This window comes from Pituophis catenifer, unplaced genomic scaffold (genome assembly GCF_029215685.1).
Source record: "Pituophis catenifer annectens isolate HBS135680 unplaced genomic scaffold, rPitCat1.0.hap2 SCAF_15, whole genome shotgun sequence".
NCBI lineage: Eukaryota > Metazoa > Chordata > Lepidosauria > Squamata > Colubridae > Pituophis > Pituophis catenifer.
Window position 1 is genome coordinate 8407666 of NW_027256895.1, and position 27019 is coordinate 8434684.

At 39.1% G+C, this 27019-nt stretch overlaps 1 protein-coding gene across 1 annotated transcript; it reads left to right on the forward strand.

Annotated features, from left to right (window-relative positions):
* Positions 1-485: 485 nt before the first annotated feature.
* LOC139324293 (vomeronasal type-2 receptor 26-like) lies at positions 486-25874 on the forward strand. Its single transcript, XM_070954014.1, has 5 exons — positions 486-493; positions 2988-3279; positions 20393-20632; positions 24765-24840; positions 24976-25874. The coding sequence occupies exons 1-5, from the start codon at positions 486-488 to the stop codon at positions 25872-25874; spliced, it is 1515 nt and encodes a 504-aa protein (XP_070810115.1).
* The last annotated feature ends 1145 nt before the right edge of the window (positions 25875-27019 follow it).

A 27019-nucleotide genomic window follows, 5' to 3' on the forward strand; every position in this document is an offset into this window, starting at 1 on the left:
CTCTGTCCACAAGTGTTTTGTACTTATCCTTTTCTTCCTGGATTTCTTGGCCTTCAGTTGCCTGTCCACTGCTGGAAGTTTCAGATATGGTGTGCTGATGTGGGCACTCTGCTCCACCTAGCTGGTCTGCCATGCTGCTCTCAGCTGCTGCAGGTCTACCGCACTGCTCTCCGCCACTGCTGGAGGGACGCAACCTAGAACTAAGAAATAGATAGATAGATAGATAGATAGATAGATAGATAGATAGATAGATGATAGAAGATAGATAGATAGATAGATAGATAGATAGATAGATAGATAGATACGGTAGATGATAGGTGATAGACAGACAGACAGACAGACAGATAGATAGATAGATAGATAGATAGATAGATAGATAGATAGATAGATAGATAGATAAGAGAGGGGGGGAGATATTCTATGGGCAGGTTAAAAGGCCCAAATTATAAAGAAAGTGCAACTCTCATTGCAGAGTTGATGCAGTGATGAAGTGGTGAGAATATTGCACTTTGCAGGCTAACTTCTATGGTCAAAAATGAAATCTGAAAATCTAAGGCTCAAAATGAACTAAGGTTTGCAACAAAAGTCAAAAATAATAGCCAAAAGAAAATCTTCTTTCAACATGTATAAAAGCATGCAACTATGTGCATGGTGTCCCACATAGTTGATCACTTTTGTGAATTGAAATTTAAAGAACATCCTTGTAGAGAGGGCTGCAAAGCACAATAAGTAAGTGGCATTGCTATCACTATTTCTGCTGCTGATCTAGGCTTTCTCTGTCTTTCAAATGTTTATAGTTTTGGAAGAAGAAATAAATGTCAGTTGTCCCAACCTGGTCAATCAGAAAAGAAAGACTCTTAGGCCCATGGTTAGCCAAAGGTATACTTTACTAAAGTCAAATGGTTATAGAAGAAGCAAAGCTGGATCTGAGGTTTTCATGTCCAAAGTATATGGTAAACCTTTCCCTGTTCCCTTCCACCCCCTGATTATGAAGAAGTGCCCAACTACGTGCTAACAAATTGTTTGGGTAACAGTCACTGTCTACTCAGCTGGCTGCATTCCTTTGCTTGATCTTGGAATGGCCAGCAATTTTCACAGGATGGTATTAGGTTGAGTTTCGTGGAATGGAATGGAATGGAATGGAAGGGAACGGAACAGAAGAGAAGAGAAGAGAAGAGAAGAGAAGAGAAGAGAAGAGAAGAGAAGAGAACAGAACAGAACAGAACAGAACAGAACAGAACAGAACAGAACAGAACAGAACAGAATAATAGAATTGGAAGGGACCTTGGAAGTCTTCTAGTCCAACCCTCTGCCCAGGCAGGAAACCCTACACCACTTAAGACAAATGGTTATCTAACATCTTCTTAAAAATTTCCAGTGTTGGAGCATTCAATAGAATGTATGAAACTTTGGTGCAAGAAATCTTTTGAAGATTTATAAGTGAACTTAAGGTAATTCTTTTAAAAGGTTCTGCATTGTAACTCCTCACAAAAAATATAGACAATAAACAACTGATATCTGTTGGATCGGTTCATATTCTATGTTGTGAAAATATTGGTAGAAAATAAATGTGTTATCTTGAAAAACAGCACTATTTTTATTTCTACAATTTCAATAATTAAAAATATATTCTATTAAAAATCTTCCTGATGCTACTTTCATTGGTCTGTGCTCATTTAAAATAAAAAAATAAATTTTAAAAAATAGCCAAAGCATCAGCCACTTACTACCTGATCAAAACAAAATAATTATCTCCTAGAGGAATCACCATATTTTCTTCATATGGCCTAAATATCAAAGGCTGCACAGAAGGGTATTAAAATTCAACAACAATCAAGGTGTTTGTTTGGCTATAAAGTAAGTCTTGGCACAAGGGGTACTAAGAGCTCTGTCAGATTCATTGCTTCAAGTTACTATGCTCTGTTCTCTCCTGCCAAAATGTCTATTCAAATCCTTGTGGTATTTAAGATACAAATTTGTACTCAGATGGATCTTTAAGCAGAAAATGATAGATTTTCTCATTAGATGCATTCCCAAATTATTGAGAATAATTTGAGATGCATTCTCAAATTATTGAGAATGCATCCTTGGATTAATCCTTAGATGAACTATTGGAATATATATACTTTCCTATGGGTAGAATAGAAGAGAAAGCATCCCCACAATAACAAAAGCATGAAGATGTTTCTTCTGATGTTTTTGCTGCACAGAGTAGTTTCTTTGAGCTGCCCTGCAAGTGATGCTTTCCTTGTTCCACATGAGTGGTACCAGCCTGGAGATTTCATCATTGGTGGGATGGTGTCTCACATCATTTATCACTTTTATAAGATGAAATTTAGGGAACATCCTGCTAGAACACCTTACGAGCCACCAATGTAAGAATACTTTTTGCTATCAAATCTTAGTCAATCTCCAAAATCCCCTTATATTAGTAAAAGCTGTTGGTACGCAAATCTTTTTTTTCTCTCTCTACGTAATCTATACTTTCTGTCTCTTTCAAATGTATCAGGTTCTGGCAGAAGAAATAATTTTCTTTGCATTTTTTTTTAAACGTTCACACATGTTGTTGAACATCTACAGAGGTTAAGGTAATTTTAAAATATTTGTTGCAAGTCATGGAAATATTATGTAAGAAGTAAATTTGAACTCTGTAGAAATTACAAGTAAAGGAGAATATTTGTAGCTCAGCATTGAAATGAGGGGACTTTGGTGCTCTCTGAGATTGGTTCTTTTCTTGTTGAGATTTCATCATCCAAACTATCAGTGGTAGTCAGTGATGATGTTACATAGTTTGGATAATGAAATGTTTGCAAGAAAGCCACCCAGCTCAGAGAAAACCAAGGATCCCTCTGTAGAAATTATTAAGAATTAGAGAAAAAGTGATGATCTCTTTATTACTGTCAGAGAAAGAATTGTTCATTATTGATACAGAAATGACGAGTATTGTCAACTTAGTTTTTCAACTGGGATATTTAAAACATTTGCAGTGTAATCACCAAATTTCATCAATATGTCCTTGCCTTGGCCTTTGCTGTGAAGGAGATCACTGAGGACTCCCAGACCTTACCTAACATCACTCTCGGGTTCCACATCTATGACAGTTATCTGAATGCAAGGATGACCTATCGCACCACTCTGGACCTGCTTTTCAAATCCCAGGAATTTGTCCCTAACTACAAATGTGACAACCAGAAGAATCTCATGGCTATCATTGGAGGATTGGATTTTGAAACATCATCTTATATAGCTGAACTTACAGGTTTCTTCAAGATGCCACAAGTAAGCTGTGATGAGGTTGAGGAGAGAAATTCTATATGTTGTTGTTGTTAATGTGGTTGTTATGGAATATTTCATGAGCATCAAAGATTAGGCTTAGGTTTGTGTTAAAATGTTCTGCATGGCTAATGGTCTACTAATTAGTTCTTCTTTTCTGAAACAATAATACCAAATACAGGAAGTGAATATCCAAAGACACTGCATACCTAAGGGAAGAATGGGATTGTAGAATTCTTTGCAGTTTGCTCCTATTAAAGCAATTGTTCTCTGATATGTCTTTGAAGTAATTCCAAGGAATTCCTTTCTACAGTAATGTTTAGAAGAATTCTAGGGACAATGTTCCTTTGATGTATTTCATAAGAAAACTAGATAAGAGCAAAATAGATTTGATTGAATATTACAACAGAATACTATTCCACTTATGTCTTATAGCTGACATATGGCTCATTAGCCCAAGATACATTTGAGACCAGTAAGCTCTCTTCACTTTATTTCATGGTCCCAAAAGAGGACCATCAGTACATTGGGATTATTCAACTGCTTCACCATTTCAAGTGGATATGGATTGGGATTTTTGCTGTTGATAACAACAATGGAGCAAATTTCTTACAGAAAATGCAGCCCTTACTTTCAGAGAATGGAATCTGCTCAGCGTTCATACAAATGCTTCAACAACTAGTCCATGTGGAACAACTCTCAGGACTTTATCAAATGGTCTCAGCTATCTACATTAATATGATGAATAGCAAAGCCAATGCATTTCTCGTCTATGGAGAATCCTGGGCAATTACAGGGCTAAGAGCTGTCACATTTATGGTAGATCCTGGAAGCAATGAAACTGCATTGTTTAGAAAGGTGTGGATCATGACTGCACAGATTGATTTCATATTATCTGGATTTCAAGTCAGTTGGGATCTCCAGATGTTCCATGGGGCTATTTCCTTTAATGTTCATTCAACAGATGTTGCAGGTTTCAAGGAATTTCTTCAGACCATCAATCCTGTTTCAGTCTCCAGAGATGGGTTTCTGCAGGACATTTGGGAACAATCATTTGATTGTTCATTTCTAAAACCAGAATTAGAAGAAATGCACAGTAATCCATGCACTGGGCAGAAGAAGCTAGAAGATCTTCCTGCCCCTTTGTTTGAAATAGAAATGACTGGTCAAAGCTACAGTGTCTACAATGCTGTTTATACTGTGGCTCATGCTTTGCAGGCTCTGTACACATTACGTTTCAATAGAAGAAAAGCTATGATGGGTAAACAAATTGGCCATCTAGATCTCCAGGCTTGTCAGGTATTCTTTCTGCATTGGACACTTCTTTTATTTCAATGAATAGTTTGATGTAGAATTATATTTTGAACCCACTGTGGAAAGTCTTAATGTTTTCTACATTTTAAGAATGGGAAACAACCTATACATATTTCCTGATAGTGAGAATAATTAATTAGTGGAAACCTTGCCCCTAGAAGTTGTGGAGACTCCAACACTGGAGATTTTTGCAAAGTGATTAGACCGTGATTTGTCTAAAATGGTTTCAATTCTCCTCCTTGAGCAGTGTATTGGACTTGAAGACTCCCAAGGACCCTTCCAACTATGTTTTTCTTCTACTGTATGAAATAGATTCAGAAAAACTAGTTTCTTTTTTCCATATTCCATTTTCCATATTCTGATCATTGAGTCCTCTTCTTCTTTTGCCCTCAATCATTCCCAGCATTAGGCTCTTCTCCAGTGTGTCCTTCCTTCCTGGCCAAAGTATTTGAGTTTCATCTTCAGGATCTAGCTTTCTAAAGAGCAGTCAAAGTTGATCTCCTCTAGGACTGACCAGTTTGATGGCCTTACAATCTTCCTAATGGTCCAACTTTCACAGCCATATCTTGCAACTGGGAAAACCATAGCCTTGACTATACACACTTTTGTTGGCAGGGTGATGTTTATGCTTTTTAGTAGGCTGTCTAGATCTGCCATAGCTTTCCTCCCCAGGAGCAAGTGTCTTTTAATTTCTTAGCTGTAGTCCCCATCTGCGGAGACCTGGGAGCCCAGGAGAATAAAATCTGTCACTACTTCAATTTCTTCCCCATCTTTTTGCCAGGAATTGAGAGGGCCAGATGCCATGACCTTATTTTTCTTAATGTTGAGTTGAGCATCCACAACTTCTTGAGGTAAACCACTCATTAATTGTTCTGTCAGGAAATTTCTCCTTAGTTGTAGCTTGGTTCTCTTCGTGATTAATTTCCCTCAATTTCTTCTCATCCTGCCTACAGTTCTTTGGAGAACATGTTGACCCCCTCTTCTTTGTGGCACTTCTTTAGATATTTGAAGACTGCTATCATGTCACCGCTAGTCCTTCCTTTCATTAAACTAGATATTCCTACAACCATTCTTTGATATAGTTCATTGGTTCAGAGTTAATATCTTCCACTTCCTTCTCTTTGGGGTTTAGTCCATCTGGTACTGGTAATTTGAACTTGTCTAGAGCAGATAGGTGTTCTCCTACCATTTTTTCCTTGCTTATTTTGACTTGCATTCCTCATCTGCATTTTACGTGTTTGTGTTTGTGTGTGTGTGTAGATAGGTTGGACTGTTTTATGTAAAGACAGATGTAAAAAACCCAGTTTTCTCCCATTAATGAACCAATTGTTTCCTTGACCCTTTTCTTGATTTTTACATGTTGAAAGATGCTTTTTAATTGTTTTTTTACTTTAGTCGCAAGCCTTACTATATTTTGAACCTTAGCTTTCCATACTTCATTGTTGCAGGTTCAAGCTATTTGCTGATATTCTGCCTTAGTTATTTGCCCCTCTTATACTTGTAATTTGTGTCTTTCAGTTTATTAGAGAGTTCTTTCTTCAGCTATGCTTGAGATCTCTTGTTTTTCTTCTTCATTGGAAGATCAATTCCAATGAAGCTAGACTGGGTTTTTATAATCTCACCTTTCAAATTTCCCCAAGTTTCTTCAGTTCTTTTCCAAGGATTCCATGGATTAGAGAATCCTTCATAAGCTCTCTCTAATTATATTGAAATGAGCCCTCTTGAAGTCCAAGACTCCAATCAGATTATTTTCTGTTGCTTCTGCTTGAGTAATATTAAATTCCAGTTATTGCATGGTCTCTCACACTGAACATTCCTGTAACTTCAATACCTTCTTTCATTTTATCTTTGTTAGTGAGAATTACAATAAATCCAGCATGGCTGACCCTCTACTTCCTGTCTCTACCTTTTATCACGTATCAATAGGAATTATGTAGGAAATCATTATAGCGAGATATTTAAAATGATAACTTAGGTTACTTTTCATTGTTTCCTCCAAAAACAATCAATTCTCCAAATACTTCTTTCTGGCTGATGAATTTTTCAGATTGAGAAGGTGAGCTTTCTGTCCTTATCAGAATTCAAGGGGAATGAATTAAAAGACAGTTGTTTTCAGAAGTGGCATCCATGCTTTGGAACAACTTTATGTTTGCAACTATCTCTATCTCACATTTTATTTATTTATTTATTTAAATTTAAATTTATATACCGCCCTTCTCCCGAAGGACTTAGGGTGGTGAACAGCCAAAAGTAAAAAACATAGAATACAAAGTTTAAAAACAATTTAAAAATATATTAAACAATTTGGGCCAACAATTAAAATACCCCATTTAAAATTCAAATTAATATTAAACAATTGGAGAGTTAGGCCAGCCCGGCTTGTTGAAATAAAAAAGTTTTTAGGGCCCGGTGGAAAGTAAGTAAATCTGGAATCGTCCATATCTCTGGGAGGAGAGGGCAGGTGCTCCCACAGAAAAAGCTCTCCCCCTGGGGGCCACCAGTCGACATTGTTTGGCTGACAGCACCCTGAGGAGCCCCTCTCTGTGGGAGCGTACTGGCCGGGGGGGGCTATCGACGGCAGAAGGTGGTCTCATAAATATCCAGGTCCTAAGCCATGGAGCACTCTAAAGATGGTCACCAACACCTTGAATAGCACCCGGAGGACCACCGGGATCCAGTGCAGCTCACACCATGACGCTCCCATAATCACCCACGTGGACGCATTCTGGACCAGTTGAAGCCTCCGGGTGCTCTTCAAGGGGAGCCCCATGTAGAGAGCATTACAGTAGTCCAGGTGGGAGGTGACAAGGGCATGAGTGACCATGAGCAAGGAGTCCTGATCCAGAAAGGGACGCAACTGGTGAATCAGGCGGACCTGATAGAAAGCCCCCATGGCCACAGCCATCACATGTTCTTCTAAGGACAGCCATGAATCCAGGAGGATACCCAAGTTGCGAGCCCTCTCCATGGGGGCCAACAACTCACCCCCAATAATCAGAGATGGCACCAACTGACTATTTCGGGGCACCGGGAGCCACAGCCACTCGATCTTGGATGGATTGAGTTGAGCCTGTTTCTCCCCATCCAGATCCGCACGGCCTCCAGACACTGGGACATCACATCAAGGGCATCATTGGGTGGTCTGGGGTGGAGATGTACAGCTGAGTGTCATCAGTATACTGATGGAACTTCACCCCGAAACCACGGATGATCTCACCCAGTGGCTTCACATAAATGTTGAACAGAAGGGGCGAAAGGACCGACCCCTGCGGCACCCCACATACAAGGCATCTCAGGGTCGACCTCTGGCCCCCTGTCAACACAAACTGTGACCGGTCAGAGAGGAAGGAGGAGAACCACTGCAAAACGGTCCTCCCCACCCCTAATGCCTCCAACTAGCGCAGAATGATACCATGGTCGATGGTATCAAAAGCTGCTGAGAGATCTAATAGGACCAGGACCGAGGAGCAACCCCTGTCCCGAGCCCTCCAGAGATCATCGACCAATGTGACCAATGCCATTTCCGTGCTGTACCTAGGTCTGAAGCCCAACTGCAATGGATCGAGATAGACCACTTCATCCAGGTACTAGGGGAACTGTCACATCACCACACTCTCAACAACCTTTGCCACAAAGCGGAGGTTGGAGACTGGATGGTAATTTGCTAAAACAGCTGGGTCCAAGGAGGGCTTCTTGAGGAGGGGCCTCACCACCGCCTCATTCAAGGCGGCAGGAGAGTAATCCTCTCTCAAAGAAGCGTTGATAATCCTCTGGAGCCAGCCTCGTGTTACCTCCCAGGAAGCCAGCACCAGCCAGGAGGGACACGGGTCCAATAAACATGTGGCCATGCTAAGTCTACCCAGAATCCTGCAGCAGACGAGTACAAAAAATATGCAGACAGGAAAAGAGCTGATCCAAAACCATTCCGGATAGGAGACAAAGTATACTTATCTATGAAATACCTTAAACTCCGACTGCCCAGTAAAAAATTAGGACCTAAATATATAGGACCATTTCCCATAACACAAGTCATCAATCCCGTAACCGTAGCTCTTAAACTTCCCCCTCTGTTCAGTAGGATACATCCCGTATTCCATAGCAGTTTGGTGAAACCGGTGACGATAGAAAGGCCAGGTACCTCGACTACTCCACCGGGTCCCGTGCATACCAACCACTATGAGATAGACCGAATATTGGACTCCAGGGTTCGTAGGGTTCGTAGGGGGATGTTACAATCTCTTGTGCGGTGGAAAGGGTACCCTGTAACACAGGCCTCGTGGGTGGCAGCACCCGATGTTCACGCTGCCCGATTGATACAACAGTTCCATCGGAAATACCCAGACAAACCTAATGCAGGATCGTAACAGTGACTAATATTTGTATGTTCTCTATTTATAGGTGAGCTCCTGGTAGGGGGGGCCGCCTGTCGGGTCCTACCGGAGCTCGCCATCGATGGGGGGTGTGGGAGACGAAGGAGTGGAGATAAGCAGCCACAGCGAACACACAAACAGTTCCTGGATAGCAGCATTCAGGGCGATGATTGATGACGTTGCCGGGCCTCTCCGATTCTGCTGTCCTCGCTGCTCTGGAGCCCGCAGCTGTTACTGTTAAGGGAGTGGGGGGTGCTTGATTGGTAATCACCGGATGTATGTTTAAGGGGCTGGGTTTTTGTTAAATAGCGCTGTGGTGTGATTACACTCAGCGCTGACTTTGAACCAAAACACCGACTTGTACTTTACTTTTGACTGCAAGCTTATCATTGCCAAAGTAAACCCTGATTCTCTGTGCGTTACTGGTGATTATTTCCTATCGCAGTTCTGAACGAACGACAAGCCGAGAGTACAATTCTATGAAATATCAATTCTTAAAATTGTAACTGCACACATTTAATAATTGTTATAGGACTGGGAAGAACAAGTCAATTAAACTTGAATATGGTGTTCTCCTCTCTACGACATTGTATTCAACTCCCTTTCTCTTTCATTCTTTTTCAAGTAGCTCCATTCATTTCTTCAAGGCATTGCTTTTAACAATTCAGCTGGGGAAAAAGTGTTCCTGAATGAGAAAGGGGAAGCAACAGGTGGATTTGACATCACCAACTTGATCACTTTTCCAAACAGATCCTTTCGGAGACTTAGAATTGGAAAGATGGATCTCCAGGCTCCAAAAGGAAAAGAATTATTCATAGATGAAGATATGATTGTCTGGAACCCAGCTTTTAACCAGGTATTGAACTACTGAATTGCCTATAATTAATCCATTATGATCCCATATTGAACGCAGTCTGTTTACAAATCTGATTTCTGTCTTTTTTAAAATAAACAATGGCATATTCTTTTCAAACCTTGTGATGATCAGGCATTCCTCAAATTGACAATATGATATTGCAATGTAAAAGGCACGTTTGCATTTTTGTTTTGGATTTGAATCTAAAATCACGAGAATTTTTTTTTTTAATTTGATTTATATGCCGCCTTTCTCCAGAGACTCAGGGCGGCTTACAATGCGTTAAGCAATATTGCCACTTTTCCATGAGATTGTCATTATGGTGGGTAGGAGTGTGTTTGGGGATTATTTGTGTGGGACCTGGTCTATAGGTGTCAAGTAAATTTATACTGTGTATACACATACAATGACAATAAAGTTTATTATTATTTATTATGTGCAATTATTTACACGCCCAGCCCTTCAAACATGATCTTTCCTACATCATTGCAATTTCCACATCTTTTTAAGTCGATGAAGTTGAAAAATTCAATATCTTTTTGGGAAGTTGAAAACAATTACAAACTGTTTTCAATATCTCCAATTACAAAACCAGGTTCTTCCACTTTCTCGATGCAATGACCCTTGTTTCCCTGGATCCTGGAAAAAAGGGATTGAAGGGGAACAGTTCTGCTGCTATGACTGTGTTCCATGCCCAGAAGGGAAGATTTCAGATCAAAATGGTAGGTTAGGAATTCTACCATTTTTCATTACACTTTACTATACTAGTTTGGGATTCAAAAAATTAATAAAGTGCTTTTAATAATTTGGAAGGGACGCGGTGGCTCAGTGAGGGGATGTGGTGGCTCATTGGTTAAGATGCTGAGCTTGTCGATTGAAAGGTCGGCAGTTCAGCAGTTCGATTCCTTAGTGCCACATAACAGGGTGAGCTCCCGTTACTTGTCCCAGCTTCTGCCAACCTAGCAGTTCGAAAGCATGTAAATAATGCAAGTAGAAAAGTATGGAAGGTATCAGCATTCCGTGTGCCTTTGGCATTTAATCATGCCAGCCACATGACCACGGAGACATCTTCGGACAGTGCTGCCTCTTTGGCTTTGAAACGGAGATGAGCACCGCCCCCTATTTATTTATTTATTTATTATTTATTATTGAATTTCTATACCGCCCTACTCCCGAAGGACTCAGGGCGGTGCACAGCCATGAAATAAAACACATAGATATACAAAATTTAAAATCGAATAAAATGAATTAAATAAATTTGGCTGAATTAATACTCATAATTTAAGATACCCATATTTTAAAATACATTAAAAAATTAGAATTTACACTTAAAAGGGAGAAGATTTAGGCGAGGCCAGCTTGATGAAATAAAGTTGGGAATAGAGTTGGGAATGACTAGACATATGTGCGAAGGGAACCTTTACCTTTACCTTTTTAATAATTTGGAATGCCTAGATGACAAATTCCTTGATTTTGCTTCCAGAAATGGATGAGTGTTTTGAATGTCCAGAAGATCATTATCCAAATAAAGAAAATAAAGGCTGTATCCTGAAACCGGTGGTTTTTCTAACCTTTGAAGAATCCTTAGGAATTGGTTTAGCTTCAGCAGCTCTTGGTTTCTTCTTCCTGACATCTTGGGTGCTTGGAACTTTTATTAAGCACAGGGATACTCCCATTGTCAAAGCTAACAACAGGTTCCTCACCTACACCCTGCTTGTCTCTCTTCAGCTCTGTTTTCTCTCCCCTTTATTCTTCCTTAGCCAACCTGGCAAAGTGACCTGCCTTCTCCGACAATCAACTTTTGGCATCACCTTCTCAGTGGCCATTTCTAGTGTACTGGCCAAAACCATCACCGTGGTTGTGGCTTTCATGGCCACAAAACCAGGATCTCAGATGAGAAAATGGGTGGGGAAAAGATTGGCCTTTTCTATTGTCCTCTCATGCTCCATCATCCAAGTATGCATTTGTATTCTTTGGTTGTCGACATCTCCCCCATTCCCTGAGTTGGACATGCACTCAGAGCTCCAAGAAATGATTTTACAATGCAATGAGGGGTCAGTTTTCTTCTTCTATTGTGTCTTGGGCTACATGGGTATCTTGGCCTTCGCCAGCTTTATTGTGGCTTTCCTTGCACGTAAATTACCCGACAGCTTTAACGAAGCCAAGTTCATCACCTTCAGCATGTTGGCCTTTTGCAGTGTGTGGATCTCCTTCTTTCCAGCCTATCTGAGCACAAAAGGCAAAGCCATGGCAGCCATGGAGGTTTTCTCCATCTTGGCCTCCAGTGCTGCATTACTGGGATGCATATTCCTGCCAAAGTGCTACATCATTGTTTTGCGTCCTGACCTCAACCACAGGGAACAACTCACAAAGAGAAATTAGTACATCCTGTGATCTTTCTGATTTAGGAGAACTTTTCAAAAAAGGAATAGAAAGACTGCTGCCTACAGGAAAATTATATACAAGTTTAGAAACATAGACATTTTTATTTCTATTAAATCATGATTTATATAGGATATTTGTGATTATTAAGTTTTATTATGGTTGGCCTTTCCAAAATAAGTTCTCATGTTGCTACATTTCAACCTCAATAATACTCGTCCATGTCGTACTGTCCCCATTTATTTGTACTCATTTCCTATGTTCATATCCATGGTTATAGATATACCTCTTGTACATGTTTGACAAATGAATAATAAATAAAATAAAATAAATTTCCATCATTTTCCAAGATTCTTTAACCTAATCCTTTCCCATTTCAACACTCCTGTTGAACTTGACTTCGATAATCTAGGTTTCTTGGTTCCTGTTAAGATATTTAAGATATTGACTCAAACAATGTTCAATGTTTGCAGTTACATTCTCATGGCTTTTATACTTTCAATTCCTAAAGCACTATATAAATATAGTAAAAAGCTAATTACCATTTTATGAATATATATTTAACATAGTATTATAGGATATCAGTTTTGGATGTTTTAGGCTTTTTTGAAATGAAAATTTATTGAGTTTGTAAATCCATACATTTAGAATGGAATGGAAAGGAATAGAATAGAATAACAGAGTTGGAAGGGACCTTGGAGGTCTTCTAGTCCAACCCCCTGCCCAGGCAGGAAACCCTACACCACTTCAGACAAACGGTTGTCAAACATCTTAAAAATTTCCAGTGTTGTATCCTTTTTCATGACATTCATGATATTTTAACATTGAGACATGGTTCTAGCTTAAAACATATCTTTAACTGTATTTATAGATTCCTTTTAACATTTTCAATTAATCATATTTATCCTTATTCTTTTCCTTAACATTTTGACATTAAAACATAGTTCTTGCATCAAGCATATCTTTACATGTATTAATTAATTTCTTTTAACATTCTTGATTTCTATGAAAACCTCCCTTTCATAATTACAGTCCATCTTTACTTTATTTTATTTTTAATCACATCATCTTCATTTCCTCGCCTGCAAACATATATTTCCTTCCATTTTCCAAGTTTTTAATTTTGTTTTCCAGAAATCAAGTTAATTCTTTTTTCTTATTTTTATTCCGGATATGATATATCAAATCTTTTTCTTTTGAGGCTGCGCTTAATCCTTCTTCTATTCCTGTGCCAGCATTTAAATTATTATTATTTCAACTGTAGGAGTTCCATTGTAGATTTCTGAATGCAATATTCCAAGTGTGGCCTTACCAAGGCATTATAAAGTGGTATTTTTTTTATTTTTATTTTTTATTTTTTTTATTTGATTTATATGCTGCCCTTCTCCGAAGACTCAGGGCGGCTTACAATGCGTTAAGCAATAGCCTTCATACTTTTGTATATTTTATACAAAGTCAGCTTATTGCCCCCACAATCTGGGTCTTCATTTTACCTACCTTAGAAAGGATGGAAGGCTGAGTCAACCTTGAGCCTGGTGAGATTTGAACTTGCAGTAATTGCAGGCAGCTGATGTTAATAACAGTGCTTTAGTCTGCTGCGTTACCAGGGTATTAACACTTCATGTGATAGAATGGAATGGAATGGAAGGGAAGGGAAGGGAAGGGAAGGGAACGGAACGGAACGGAACGGAACGGAACAGAACAGAACAGAACAGAATAGAATAGAATAGAATTTTTTATTGGCTGAGTGTGATTGGACACACAAGGAATTGGACACTTTGGCGCATATGCTCTCAATGTACATAAATATAAAATAATATAATAAATAAATATATTTGTCAAGAATCATAAGATACAGCATTTAGTGATAGTCATAGGTTACTCATAATCAATCAAATCATACTAGGAAACAAATAGAACAATATAAATTGTAAAGATACAAGCAGCATGGTTATAGTCCTAAGTTGGAGGAGATAGATAATAGGAAGGATGAGAAGAATAACAGTAATACAATCTTAGTAAAGAGTTTGACAGTGTTGTGGGAATTAGTTTTTTAGCAGAGTGATATGCTGGGTCATAACCATTCACTCTATCCATAAATCTATTTTCATTGCAACCTGTTACCAGATTTCAATAATACGGGAAATTTGGTGAAATGGAAATGAATGTATTTTTCCTCTGTTTCATTCTTTATTCAAAGTTGTACTGAACAAAGACCATAATAAAGAGTGATTTCAATCAGTATGGAATTAGAAGGCATTTTTCAATAAAAGCAAAGGTGAAATCCAGGGCAAATCCTAGAAAAAAATGTACACTTGTCTCTGATAGAGGGAGTGATTACAAAAATGAAAATATCTGAGGGAAAAAAATGTGAGTATTCCCCTAGATCAGGGGTGTCAAACTTGATTTCATTAAGGGCCACATCAAGGTTGTGTTTGACCTTGGAGGGCCTGGTGGACGTGGTCAGCTTGACATCACTCATGTCAGGAGCACGTTTTTTTCTGGCAGAGGGCTGCAGGAAATGACTTTAACCTCAGTAGATGTTCAAAGACAACAGTTCCTTCCTGTTTCCAGGGCGACCCCTTGGGCCAAATCTAAGCACCCTGTGTGCCGGATCTGGCCTGCAGACTTGAGTTTGACACCCAAGTAAGTAGTTATGGAGAGACGGAGGAGGTGAGGGAGTGAGATGTCCAATGTCTGCAGAGACATTTTTATGGCTTCTCTATTTCCAATTCATAAAACACTACATAAAATTAATGAAAAGCTCATTATCATTTTATGAATAGGTATTAAACACAATAGAATATGGACTTGTTAGGGTCCTTTGAAAAGTCAAATTTATTGAGTTTGTTAATCCTGTACATTGACATGTATTTAGAAAAAGGGTTTCATATTGGATCATAACCATTCACTCTCTATCTATAAATCTATGTCCTGAGCAACCTGTTATCAGATATTAATAATAGGGGAAATTTAGTGAAATGAAATGTATTCTTCCTTCTGTTTCATGCTTTTTACTCAAAGTGTATGTTGATCATTAGAAAGAGTGATTTGAATTAGTTTACAATAAAAAGTCTGGCATTTTTCAAGAAAGTCAGCTGAAATTCCCCTCAAATCCTAGAAAAAGTGTACACCACTCTCTGATAGAGAACAGTACTACAAAGATGAAGAAACTTTGATGAACATTTTGAGTGTTCACAAGATGTAGAGGATAATTAGCCATAGAGCTATGTAGGTAGATGGATAGATAGATAGATGATATTATGCATTATGCTGTCTGCTGCAAGCCTTAAGTGAGACTAAGATAGATCAGCATAATGCTGCTTAAATGTTTGATAAAGCCTAGAAAATAGTGATTTGGGATGTCACTTAACTATGGCTATACAAACATCTTGATTTACATAGGAAAAACCCTGGCTATCTATCTATCTATCTATCTATCTATCTATCTATCTATCTATCTATCTATCTATCTATCTATATTGCTCAAAAAATAAAGGGAACACAAGCAGAAGACATCCGAGATCTGAATGAATGAAATAGCCTTATTAAATACTTTGTTCATTACATACAGTAGTTTTGTGTTCCCTTTAGGTGTTTGAGCAGTGTATAAACTACTGTATGTAAAGAACAAAGTATTTAATAAGGCTATTTCATTCATTCATATCTCGGATGTCTTCTGCTTGTGTTTCCTTTATTTTTTTGAGCAATAGTGTTTACCGAGACACCTGGTCTACCCCAAGATGTGGGAGGGGGCATTCTGCTCCCTTTCACCTTTCAGCTCCAATCCAGGAGCCCTCAAGCAGTCACATTCATGACAAACCATTTTATACCAAATTTATATTTTGCTGATAAAGAAATAAAGGGAGACTAGTATAGATCTATTTCAAGCTTTTTAGCTTTCATCAGCTAGCCATACCCTTACTTGGATTCAAACTTGGGCTTCCTGCATGTTAGGCAGCTGAATTAAACTTCTGAGCCACAAGTTCTCCTCCCTTCATCAGCTTAAGCCAGGGGAAAGTTCTATACTAGTCTCCCTTTATTTCTTTATCAGCAATATATATATATATAAATTATGTATGTATGTATGTATGTTTGTATGTATGTGGGTGGGTGGGTAGGTAGGAGGTAGGTAGGTTGGTAGGTAGATAGATAGATAGATATATGATAGATAGATAGATAGATAGATAGATAGATAGATACTTGATAGGTAGGTAGGTAGGTAGGTAGGTGTCGTATTCTGCTCACCAAGTTAAATCGCACCATTGAAAACACAACTCGCAGGCAAAGAACGAGGTTGTAAACGGGTTTACTTTTCATTTCAGAATGCGGCCGCGTGGGTGGTTATGGGAGCGACGTGGCGCTCCCATGTGACCCCCCTCCTGCGCGAGCTGCACTGGCTCCCGGTGGTCTTCCGGGTGCGCTTCAAGGTTTTGGTTACCACCTTTAGAGCGCTCCATGGCATCGGACCGGGGTATCTACGAGACCGCCTTCTGCTACCAATAGCCTCTCACCGACCAGTACGCTCCCATAGAGAGGGGCTCCTCAGGGTGCCGTCGGCGAAACAGTGTCGACTGGCGGCCCCCAGGGGGAGAGCCTTCTCTGTGGGGGCACCTACCATCTGGAACGAGCTCCCCCCAGAGATACGGAAGATCCCGGACCTGCGCACGTTTCGCCGTGCTCTCAAAACTTTTTTATTTCAGCAAGCTGGCCTGGCCTAACTCCCCTCTTTTAAATTCTTAAATTTTAAATTTTTGAATTCGTGATTTTATAAATTGAGTGTTTTAATCTGTGTTTCGGCCGAAATATTTAATAATTTTAAGGGATTTTTAATATTTGTATTGTCTGTATTTTATCTTGGCTGTTCACCGCCCTGAGTCCTTCGGGAGTAGGGCGGTATAGAAATTTGATTAATAAATAAATAAATAAATAAATTTCTTGGAGTAGTCACACATGAACGTTAATGGTAAACACAAAGTTGGCATTGGGAGCGGCTGCCTCCCAGCACCCTTTATACAAACTCAAAATAAGCCGGGAGCGTTAACAGCCAATTGGCGATGCTTCCGGGTGCCACCCTCTCCTGTTACAGCAGTAGAGGACGCCTCCCTACTCTGCTCCAGCCGTGGGCTGACCGGCCGCCTCCGGACACGGGACTACCACCTTCCCTCCACCTCAGTGCATGGCTAATGTCAGCAGTAGCAATCCCCACCATCAGAAAGTGCCACAGCAGTCAGCGAGGGACTTCTTTGTTTGGTAGGAATCCCCCATATCAGCGACGGATCTGTTGTGACTCCCCTCCCTATGCTATGTCGAGATGGCTTGACTCTCGACAGTAGGTAGATAGATAAATAGATGATAGAAAGGTAGGTAGATAGTAGGTAGGAGATGATAGAAAGGTGGGTAGACAAAAGATAGATAGATAGATAGATAGATAGATAGATAGATAGATAGATAGATAGATGATAGAGACAAGGCATGTCACCCAAGTAATAATGAAAGTGCAACCCTAATTCAGTTAGAAACTAGTTACTCTGTACTTCTCTGCAAGTGATACTTCCTTTGCTCTCATCATTGGTGACATAATGTCCCACACAGTTTACCAGTTTTATAAACTGAAATTCAAAGAACATTCTTGAATAAAAACTTATGACATACCATTGTAAGGAGTTTGTTTATTTAAGAGAATTTATATGGCCACCAATTCACTCTCAGTGTCTCTCAGCTGCTTAAAAAATAAAAACAAAAATGCAATACACAAACAATAAAAATACACCCCTAGAGATAACAATCAGCCAGTTGAGCCACTTGATGGGCTCCAACCCACTCTTGGTTCCACAGATCTATTGGCAAAACTGGATGCCTGGGGCTTTGCAAAAGAGTGTCAAAGTAGGAGCAAATCTTTCCTTCATCCAGATGATGTTTGAGAGAGAAGAAGCCATCACAAAAAAGACATTTCTTCTGGGTCCCACCAGATGTCCTTACTTAAGAGACAGGACACACAACATTCCCATCTCTCTGTTCTACCAGATGACATGGATGGGATCAGGAAGAGATGTTTCTTCAAATAACCTGGTCCCAAGCCATGTAAGGTTTAAACGTGACAACTAGCACCTTGAAAAAATGGCTGCATATTGAACCAATTGGAGTTCTGGATACTTTCCAACTACAGTCCCATGTAGAGTCCCAGGTCAAATGGTGATTTATGAATTGGTGGCATGGTGTCCTGCATAGCTTATCACTTTTATGAATTGCAATTTAAATCAAACTATAAGACAATGGTTTCAAACAGGATTTCATTGACGGTCACATTAGGGTTGGTTTTGACCTTGGAGTGGTCAAAAGGTGGGCATGGTGCTGCAGGCTGTCCAGAGACCTAAGCAGTAGAGGGCAAGCACCCAGCTTCCAGGGAATCAGGATCCCACAGCCCAGCCCAGCGCAGCGCAGCCCCACTTCCCCAAGGGGGTGCCTAACTGATTCTTAGGCCCATGGCTAGCCAAAGAGATACTTTACTAAAGTCAAATGGTTACAGAAGAAGCAAAGCTGGAGCTCAGGTTTTAATGCCCAAAGTATATGGTAAATGTTTCCCTGTTCCCTTCTCTGAAGATTTTTTTAATGAATTGAAGGTAATTCATTTAAATGGTTCTGCATTGTTAATTCTCACAATAAATATATACAATAAATGACTGATATCTGCTGGATCTGTTCATATTCTATTTTGTGAAAAAATTGGTAGAAAATAAATGTGGTATATTGAAAAACAGTCCTATTTTTATTTCTACAATTATAATTTTTATTTCTTCAATTGTATTAAATATAATACAATTAGATATATATTCTATTGCAAATCTTCCTGATGCTACTTCCATTGGTCTTTGCTCATTTAAAATAAATAAATAAAAAAAAAAATAGCTGAAGCATCAGCCACTTACTAGCTGATGAAAACAAAATAATTATCTCCTAGAGGAATCACCTTATTTTCTTCAAAGGCTGCACAAAAGAGTATTAAAATTCAACAACAATCAAGGCCTTTGTTTGGCTCTAAAGTAAGTCTTGAACCACAGCAGAATTGGCACTAGGGGTACTAAGAGCTCTGTCAGATTCATTGCTTCAAGTTTCTATGCTCTGTTCTCTCCTGCCAAAGTATCTATTCAAATCCTTGTGGTATTCAAGATACAAATTTGTATTCAGATGGATCTTCAAGCAGAAAATGATAGATTTTTTCATTAGATGCTTTCTCAAATGTAATCTTTGGATTAATCCTTAGATGAACTATTGGAATATATATACTTTCCTATGGGTAGAATAGAAAAGAAAGCATCCCCACAATAACAAAAGCATGAAGATGTTTCTTCTGATGTTTTTGGTGCACAGAGTAGTGACTCTGAGCTGCCCTGCAAGTGATGCTTTCCTTGTTCCACATGAGTGGTACCAGCCTGGAGATTTCATCATTGGTGGGATGGTGTCTCACATTGGTTACCACTTTTATGAAATGAAATTTAGAGAACATCCTGCTAGAACACCTTACGAGTCACCAATGTAAGAATATTTTCTGCTATCAAATCTTAGTCAATCTCCAAAATCCCCTTGTATTAGTAAAAGCTGTTTGTACGCAAATCTTTTTTTTCTCTCTCTCTCTCTATGTAATCTATGATTTCTGTCTCTTTCAAATGTATCTGGTTCTGGCAAAAGAAATAATTTTCTTTGCATTTTTTTTAAAACGTTCACACATGTTGTTGAACATCTACTGAGGTTAAGGTAATTTTAAAATATTTGTTGCAAGTCATGGAAATAATATGTAAAAAGTAAATTTGAACTCTGTAGAAATTACCAATAAAGGAGAATATTTGTAGCTCAGGGTTGAAATGAGGAGTCTTTCGTGCTCTCTGAGATTGGTTCTTTTCCTGCAGATATTTCATTATCCAAACTATCAGTGGTATCCAGTGATGATGTTACATACTTTGGATAATGAAATGTTTGCAAGAAAGCCACCAAGCTCAGCGAACACCTTCTGTAGAAATTATTAAGAATTAGAGAAAAGGTGATGATCTTTTTACTTCTGTCAGAGAAGAATTGTTTGTTATACACAAAGAAATGAAGAGAATTGTCAACTTACTTTTTCAACTGAGGTATTTAAAACATTTGCAGTGTAACCACCAAATTTCATCAACACGTCCTCGCCTTAGCTTTTGCTGTGAAGGAAATCAATGAAGACTCCCAGATCTTACCTAACATCACTCTTGGGTTCCACATCTATGACAGTTACCTGAATGTGAGGATGACCTATCGCACCACTCTGGACCTGCTTTTCAAATCCCAGGAATTTGTCCCTAACTACAAATGTGATAGCCAGAAGAATCTCATGGCTATCATTGGAGGATTGGATTTTGAAACATCATCTTATATAGGTGAACTTATAGGTTTCTTCAAGATACCACAAGTAAGCTGTGATGAGGTTGAGGAGGGAAATTCTACATTTTGTTGTTGTTGTTAATGTGGTTGTTATGGAATATTTCATGAGCATCAGAGATTAGGCTTAGGTTTGTGTTAAAATGTTTTGCACGGCTAAAGGTCTACTAATTAGTTCTACTTTTCTGAAACAATAATACCAAATACCGGAAGTGAGTATCCAAAGACATTCCATAGCTAAGGGAGGAATGGATTGTAGCACTCTTTGCAGTTTGCTCCTATTAAAGCAATTGTTCTCTGATATGTCTTTGAAGTAATTCTAAGAAATTCCTTTCTACAGTAATATTTAGAAGAATTCTAGGGACAATGTTCCTTGGATGTATTTCATAAGAAAACTAGATAAGAACAAAATAGATTTGATTTAATACTTCAACAGAATACTATTCCACTTTCTTATAGCTGACATATGGCTCATTAACCCAAGATGCATTTGAGACCAGTAAGCTCTCTTCACTTTATTCCATGGTCCCGAAAGAGGACCATCAGTACATTGGGATTATCAAACTTCTTCACCATTTCAAGTGGACATGGATTGGGATTTTTGCTGTTGATAACAACAATGGAGAAAATTTCTTACGGAAAATGCAGCCCTTACTTTCACAGAATGGAATCTGCTCAGCGTTCATACAAATGCTTCCACAACTAATACACGTGGAAGACATCTCAGGACTTTATCAAACAATTTCAGTTATTTACATTAATATGATGAATAGCAAAGTCAGTGCATTTCTCGTCTATGGAGAATCCTGGGCAATTACAGGCCTAAGAGCTGTCACATTTATGGTAGATCCTGAAAGCAAGGAAACTGCATTGTTTAGAAAGGTGTGGATCATGACTGCACAGATTGATTTTATATTATCTGGATTTCAAGTCAGTTGGGATCTCCAGATGTTCCATGGGGCTATTTCCTTCACTGTTCATTCAACAGATGTTGCAGGTTTCAAGGAATTTCTTCAGACCATCAATCCCCTTCCAGTCTCCAGAGATGGGTTTCTGCAGGATGTTTGGGAACAATCATTTGACTGTTCATTTCCAAAACCAGAATTACAAGAAATGCATAGTAAGCCGTGCACTGGGCAGAAGAAGCTAGAAGATCTTCCTTCCCCTTTGTTTGAAATAGAAATGACTGGCCACAGCTACAGCGTCTACAATTCCGTTTATGCTGTGGCTCATGCTTTGCAGGCTCTGTACACATTACATTTCAATAGAAAAAAAGCAATGATGGGTAAGAATACTGATCTTCTACATCTCCAGGCTTGTCAGGTATTCTCTTTGCATTGGACACTTCTTTTCAATGAGCAGTTTGTCGAAAGTCGTACTATTTTCTACATGTTATGTTTGAGAAACCATCTAGAAATAAGAAGAAATTTCCTGAAAGTGAGAATAATTAATTAGTGGAGTTGCTTGCCTTCAGAAGTTATGGATGCTCCAACACTTTTACAAAGTGTTTTACACTTTTACACTTCTCCTTAAGCAGTGTATTGGACTGTAAAACCTCCAAGTTCCCTTTCATCTTTGTTATTCTGTTCTGTATAAAATAGAAAAAGTATTTTATTTTGAGCCTTAGCTTTTCTGACTTCATTTTTGCAAGATTGAGCTATTTGCTGATATTCTGCCTTGGTTATTTGCCCCCCTTCCACTTTTTTATATGTGTCCTTTTTCTTTTTCAGTTTATCAGAGAGTATTTTTTGCAGCCATACTGATTTTTTTTGAGATCTCTTATTTTTCTCCTTCATTGGAATTGTGCTAGACTGGGCTTTTATAATGTCATGTTTCAAAGTTTCCCAAGCTTATTGGGTTATTTTCACCTTGAGAATTCTAATCTATGGAATCTCTTACAAGCTCTTCTAAGTATGTTGAAATCAGCTGTCGTGAAGTCCAAGCCTCTAGCTTGACTGTGTTCTACCTCTTTTGCTTGCAGAACATTAAATTTTAGTATTGCACGATCACTCCTACTGTTACTTCATCACCTTCTTTCATTTCATCTTTTTAAATGAGAATTAAGCCCAGTGTGGCTAACCATCTAACCCTTCTGTACCTTTTATCCTTATTAAGTATCAGTAAGAGGTATCTAGGAAATCACCATAGCTTGTACAATAAGAGATATTTAAAATGATAATTTAGCTTACTTTTCATTGTCTCATCCAAAAATAATCAGTTCTCCAAATATTTCTTCCTGGCTCATGAATTTTTCAGGATTGAGAAGCTGAGCTTTCTGTCCTTATCAGAATTCAAGAGGAATGAATTAGAAGATGTTTCTTTTCACCAGTGGCATCTGTGCTTTGGAACAATAATAACCCTCCCTCCCTCCCTCCCTCCCTCCCTCCCTCCCTCCCTCCCTCCCTCTCTCTCTCTCTCTCTAACAATAATCCATTCTTTGCAATAATCCCCATCTCTCATCTATCTACCGTGTTCCTCCAAAAAGACAACCCACCTTGGAAAGAAGCCCTTTCACGTTTTTGAGCACATGCTATCAAATTAAGCCCCCCACACAAAATTATTCCTAATTAAGACCCCACCCAACCCTGGTTGCAGGGGGTGGGGTGAGGCACACAGGTAAAAATAGATTAGGGTGAGGATGGGGGGTTGAGCTGCCCTACTTACCAGGCCTCATACACCCCAACACCTGCCTCACCTTCTTCTGTGGCTGCATCTTCTGCAGCTTCTTGCCGCTACTCACACGCATCGCCTTGGCCTCTGTTTAACCTAGAGATGCCTGCCGGAAGACATCTGCAGCTGATAACAGAGTTCCGGATCAATCCAGAGCTCTATTATCAGCTGCAGAGGGCTTTCTGGAAAGCATCTCCAGCTGATAACAGAGCTCTGGATCTATCGGGAGCTCTGTTACTGGCTGCAGATGCCTTCCGGCAGGCATCTTAAGGTGAAACAGAGGCCAGGATGATGCGTGTGAGTGTCGGCGAGCAGGCAAAGAAGAAGTGAGCCAGTAGAAGGCTCCTGCTGGGTGGGGCTCTGAGTGCCACTGCCACAAGGTGAGTCAATAATTAGAACCCTCCAAAAAGAAGGCCTAGCCATTTTTTCGGGGGTCAAAAGAAAATAAAACCCGGCCTTCTTTTTGGAGAAACACGGTACTGAAGAATGATCAAATTTTCAAATCTGGCTAAAGAAATATTGTCATATTTCAGATTATCAAATATATTTATACCACTGAGGGAAGATTATTTATTGTTTAAATAATTGAAGGAATTTGATTAATCCCAATAGCCTACATTCATTCTGCTTTGGTTCATTCATATAATAGAGTAGCCATGTACATTTCTATGAAATATCAATAATCAAATTTCTTAGTGTACGTATTTAGTAATTGTTATGGCCTTTCTATTACATTATATTCAGCCCCCTTTTTCTTTCATTCTCTTTCAAGTAGCTCCATTCATTTCTTCAAGACATTTCTTTTAACAATTCAGCTGGAGAGAGAGTGTTCCTGAATAAGAAAGGGGAAGCAACAGGTGGATTCGATATCACCAACTTGATCACTTTTCCAAACAGATCTTTTCAGAGAGTTAGAGTTGGAAAGATGGATCCCAGTGCTCCAAAAGGGAAAGAATTATTCATTGATGAAGATGGGATTGTCTGGCACCCAGCTTTTAATCAGGTATCTACTAAATTGGATACAATTAATCCATTATGATCCCATATTGAACGCAGTCTGTTTAAAAATATGATTTCTGTTTTTTAATAAACAATGACATATTCTTTTCAAATGTTGTTGATGATCAAACATTTGTCAAATTGACAAAACGACATTACAATACAAAAGCCTGCTTGCACATTTCATTTGCATTTCCATTTATAATCACAAGAGTGACCATGTTTCCATGACATTGTTACCCCGTTAAATTATTTAAATCCCTTGCCCTTCAAACAGGACCTTTTTTACATCATTGTAATTTCTACATCTTTTTAAATTGTTGATGAAGTTGATCAATTAAATATTTTTTGGGGAGTCAAAAATATTTTCACTCTGTAAAGGACAAAAATTAAAAACTGTTTTAAATATCTCCCTTTTCAAAACATTTTATGATTATCACCAGGTTCATCCACTTTCTAGATGTAATGACCCCTGTTTCCCCGGATCCTGGAAGAAGGGGATTGAGGGGGATCAGTTCTGCTGCTATGACTGTGTTCCCTGCCCAGAAGGGAAGATTTCAAATCAAAATGGTAGGTTATGCATTCTTCCATTTTTCATTAGACTTAAGCGAACTTTAATAAACTACTTCAATGCATACAAATAATAAGGTGATTTTTGAATAATTTGGAATATTTAGGTGACAAATTCCTTGATTTTCCTTCCAGATATGGATGACTGTTTTGAATGTTCAGATGATCATTATCCAAATAAAGAAAAGAGAGGCTGTATCCTGAAACCGGTGGTGTTTCTAACCTTTGAAGAAACCTTAGGAATCGGTTTGGCCTCAGCAGCTCTTTGTTTCTTCTTCTTGACATCTTGGGTGCTTGGAATTTTTATTAAGCACAGGGATACTCCCATTGTCAAAGCCAACAACCGTTCCCTCACCTACACCCTGCTTGTCTCTCTTCAGCTCTGTTTTCTCTCCTCTTTACTCTTCCTCAGTCAACCTGGCAAAGTGACCTGCCTTCTCCAACAATCAACGTTTGGCGTCACGTTCTCTGTGGCCATTTCTAGTGTCCTGGCCAAAACTATCACTGTGGTTGTGGCTTTCATGGCCACTAAACCAGGATCTCAGATGAGGAGATGGGTGGGGAAAAGATTGGCCTTTTCTATTGTTCTCTCATGCTTTCTCTTACAAGTGTGCATTTGTATTCTTTGGTTGTCAACATTTCCCCCATTCCCTGAGTTGGACATGCATTCAGAGCTCCAAGAAATGATTTTACAATGCAATGAGGGTTCAGCTTTCTTCTTCTACTGTGTCTTGGGCTACATGGGAATCTTGGCCATTGCCAGCTTTATTGTGGCTTTCCTTGCTCGTAAATTACCTGACAGCTTTAATGAAGCCAAGTTCATCACCTTCAGCATGTTGGCCTTCTGCAGTGTGTGGATCTCCTTCTTTCCAGCCTACATGAGCACAAAAGGCAAAGCCATGGTAGCTGTGGAGGTCTTCTCCATCTTGGCCTCCAGTGCTGCATTACTGGGATGCATATTTCTGCCAAAGTGCTACATCATTGTTTTCAGACCTGACCTCAACCACAGAGAGCAACTCATAAAGAGGAATTAGTACCCCAAATGTACATGTATCCATCTGAACTAGACTGTGTTGTTTCTCCGTGTCATATAATATACACTAGGTGTGTATGTGGGTACTGTATATGCGTCATTTTGTATTTATTTATTTATTTTGTCCTGTTTATGTAGTGCATGTTGGAGGTGGTGACCCTTAGAGAGCTGTATGCAGCAAAATTTCATGTTAATGTATAATGATTAGTGTATATTTAAAATGTCAATAAAGTTATTCTAAGTATAAGTTGCTATATTTTCACCATTTTCCAAAGTTCTTTAACCTAATCCTTTCCTCACTTCAACACTCATTTGAAACTTGACTTTGATAATCTAGGTGTCTTGGTTCCTGCTAAGATATTTCAGATATTAATTCAAACAATGTTCAATGTCTGCATAGACATTTTCATGGTTTTTATACTTTCAATTCATAAAGCACTACTTAAAGATAGTAAAAAGCTCATTACCATGTTATGTATGTATGTATGTATGTATGTATGTATGTATGTATGTATATGTGTATACATATACATACATACAGAATAATCAGAGAAGCCATTGAGATAGAAAAATGCCCACACAGCATGAATAAACAAGATTATACCTCCCACCTACCAGCCATTTGGAAACCCGCCCTCATTGACAAATGAGTTCCTAACACAAAGAACGACACCAGACCCACACTCATGAAAACCACACAGGATGTCACCACCACACATCCACGCAAAAAACAAACCCACACTGATGAGGCATGACCACAAACCAGAAGCCAGACCACAGCTGCATCATAAGCCACTTTGAACCACTTCAATCCATACATGAAGCAAACTGACACCCACCATGAAGATGTGGCACGACCACGAACGCGAAGCCAAACAACAGCAATGCAGCTCAGCAGCTCAAATCCCCCTGCAACTCAGACTAACATGAGCACAACCAAGCCCCCACCTAAACAGAACAAACACCCATCCAATCAGAGCACAGTCAAACCCCCAACCAATCAGAACACACCTCCACCTAATCAGAACACAGCCAAGCTCCCACCCAATCAGTTCACACCCCCACTGGCAGTTAAAAGGAAGAAACAGCTGCGATCATACATTGCTCCTAGAAGCACAAAGCCAAAAACACCAGCCTGAAGATGAG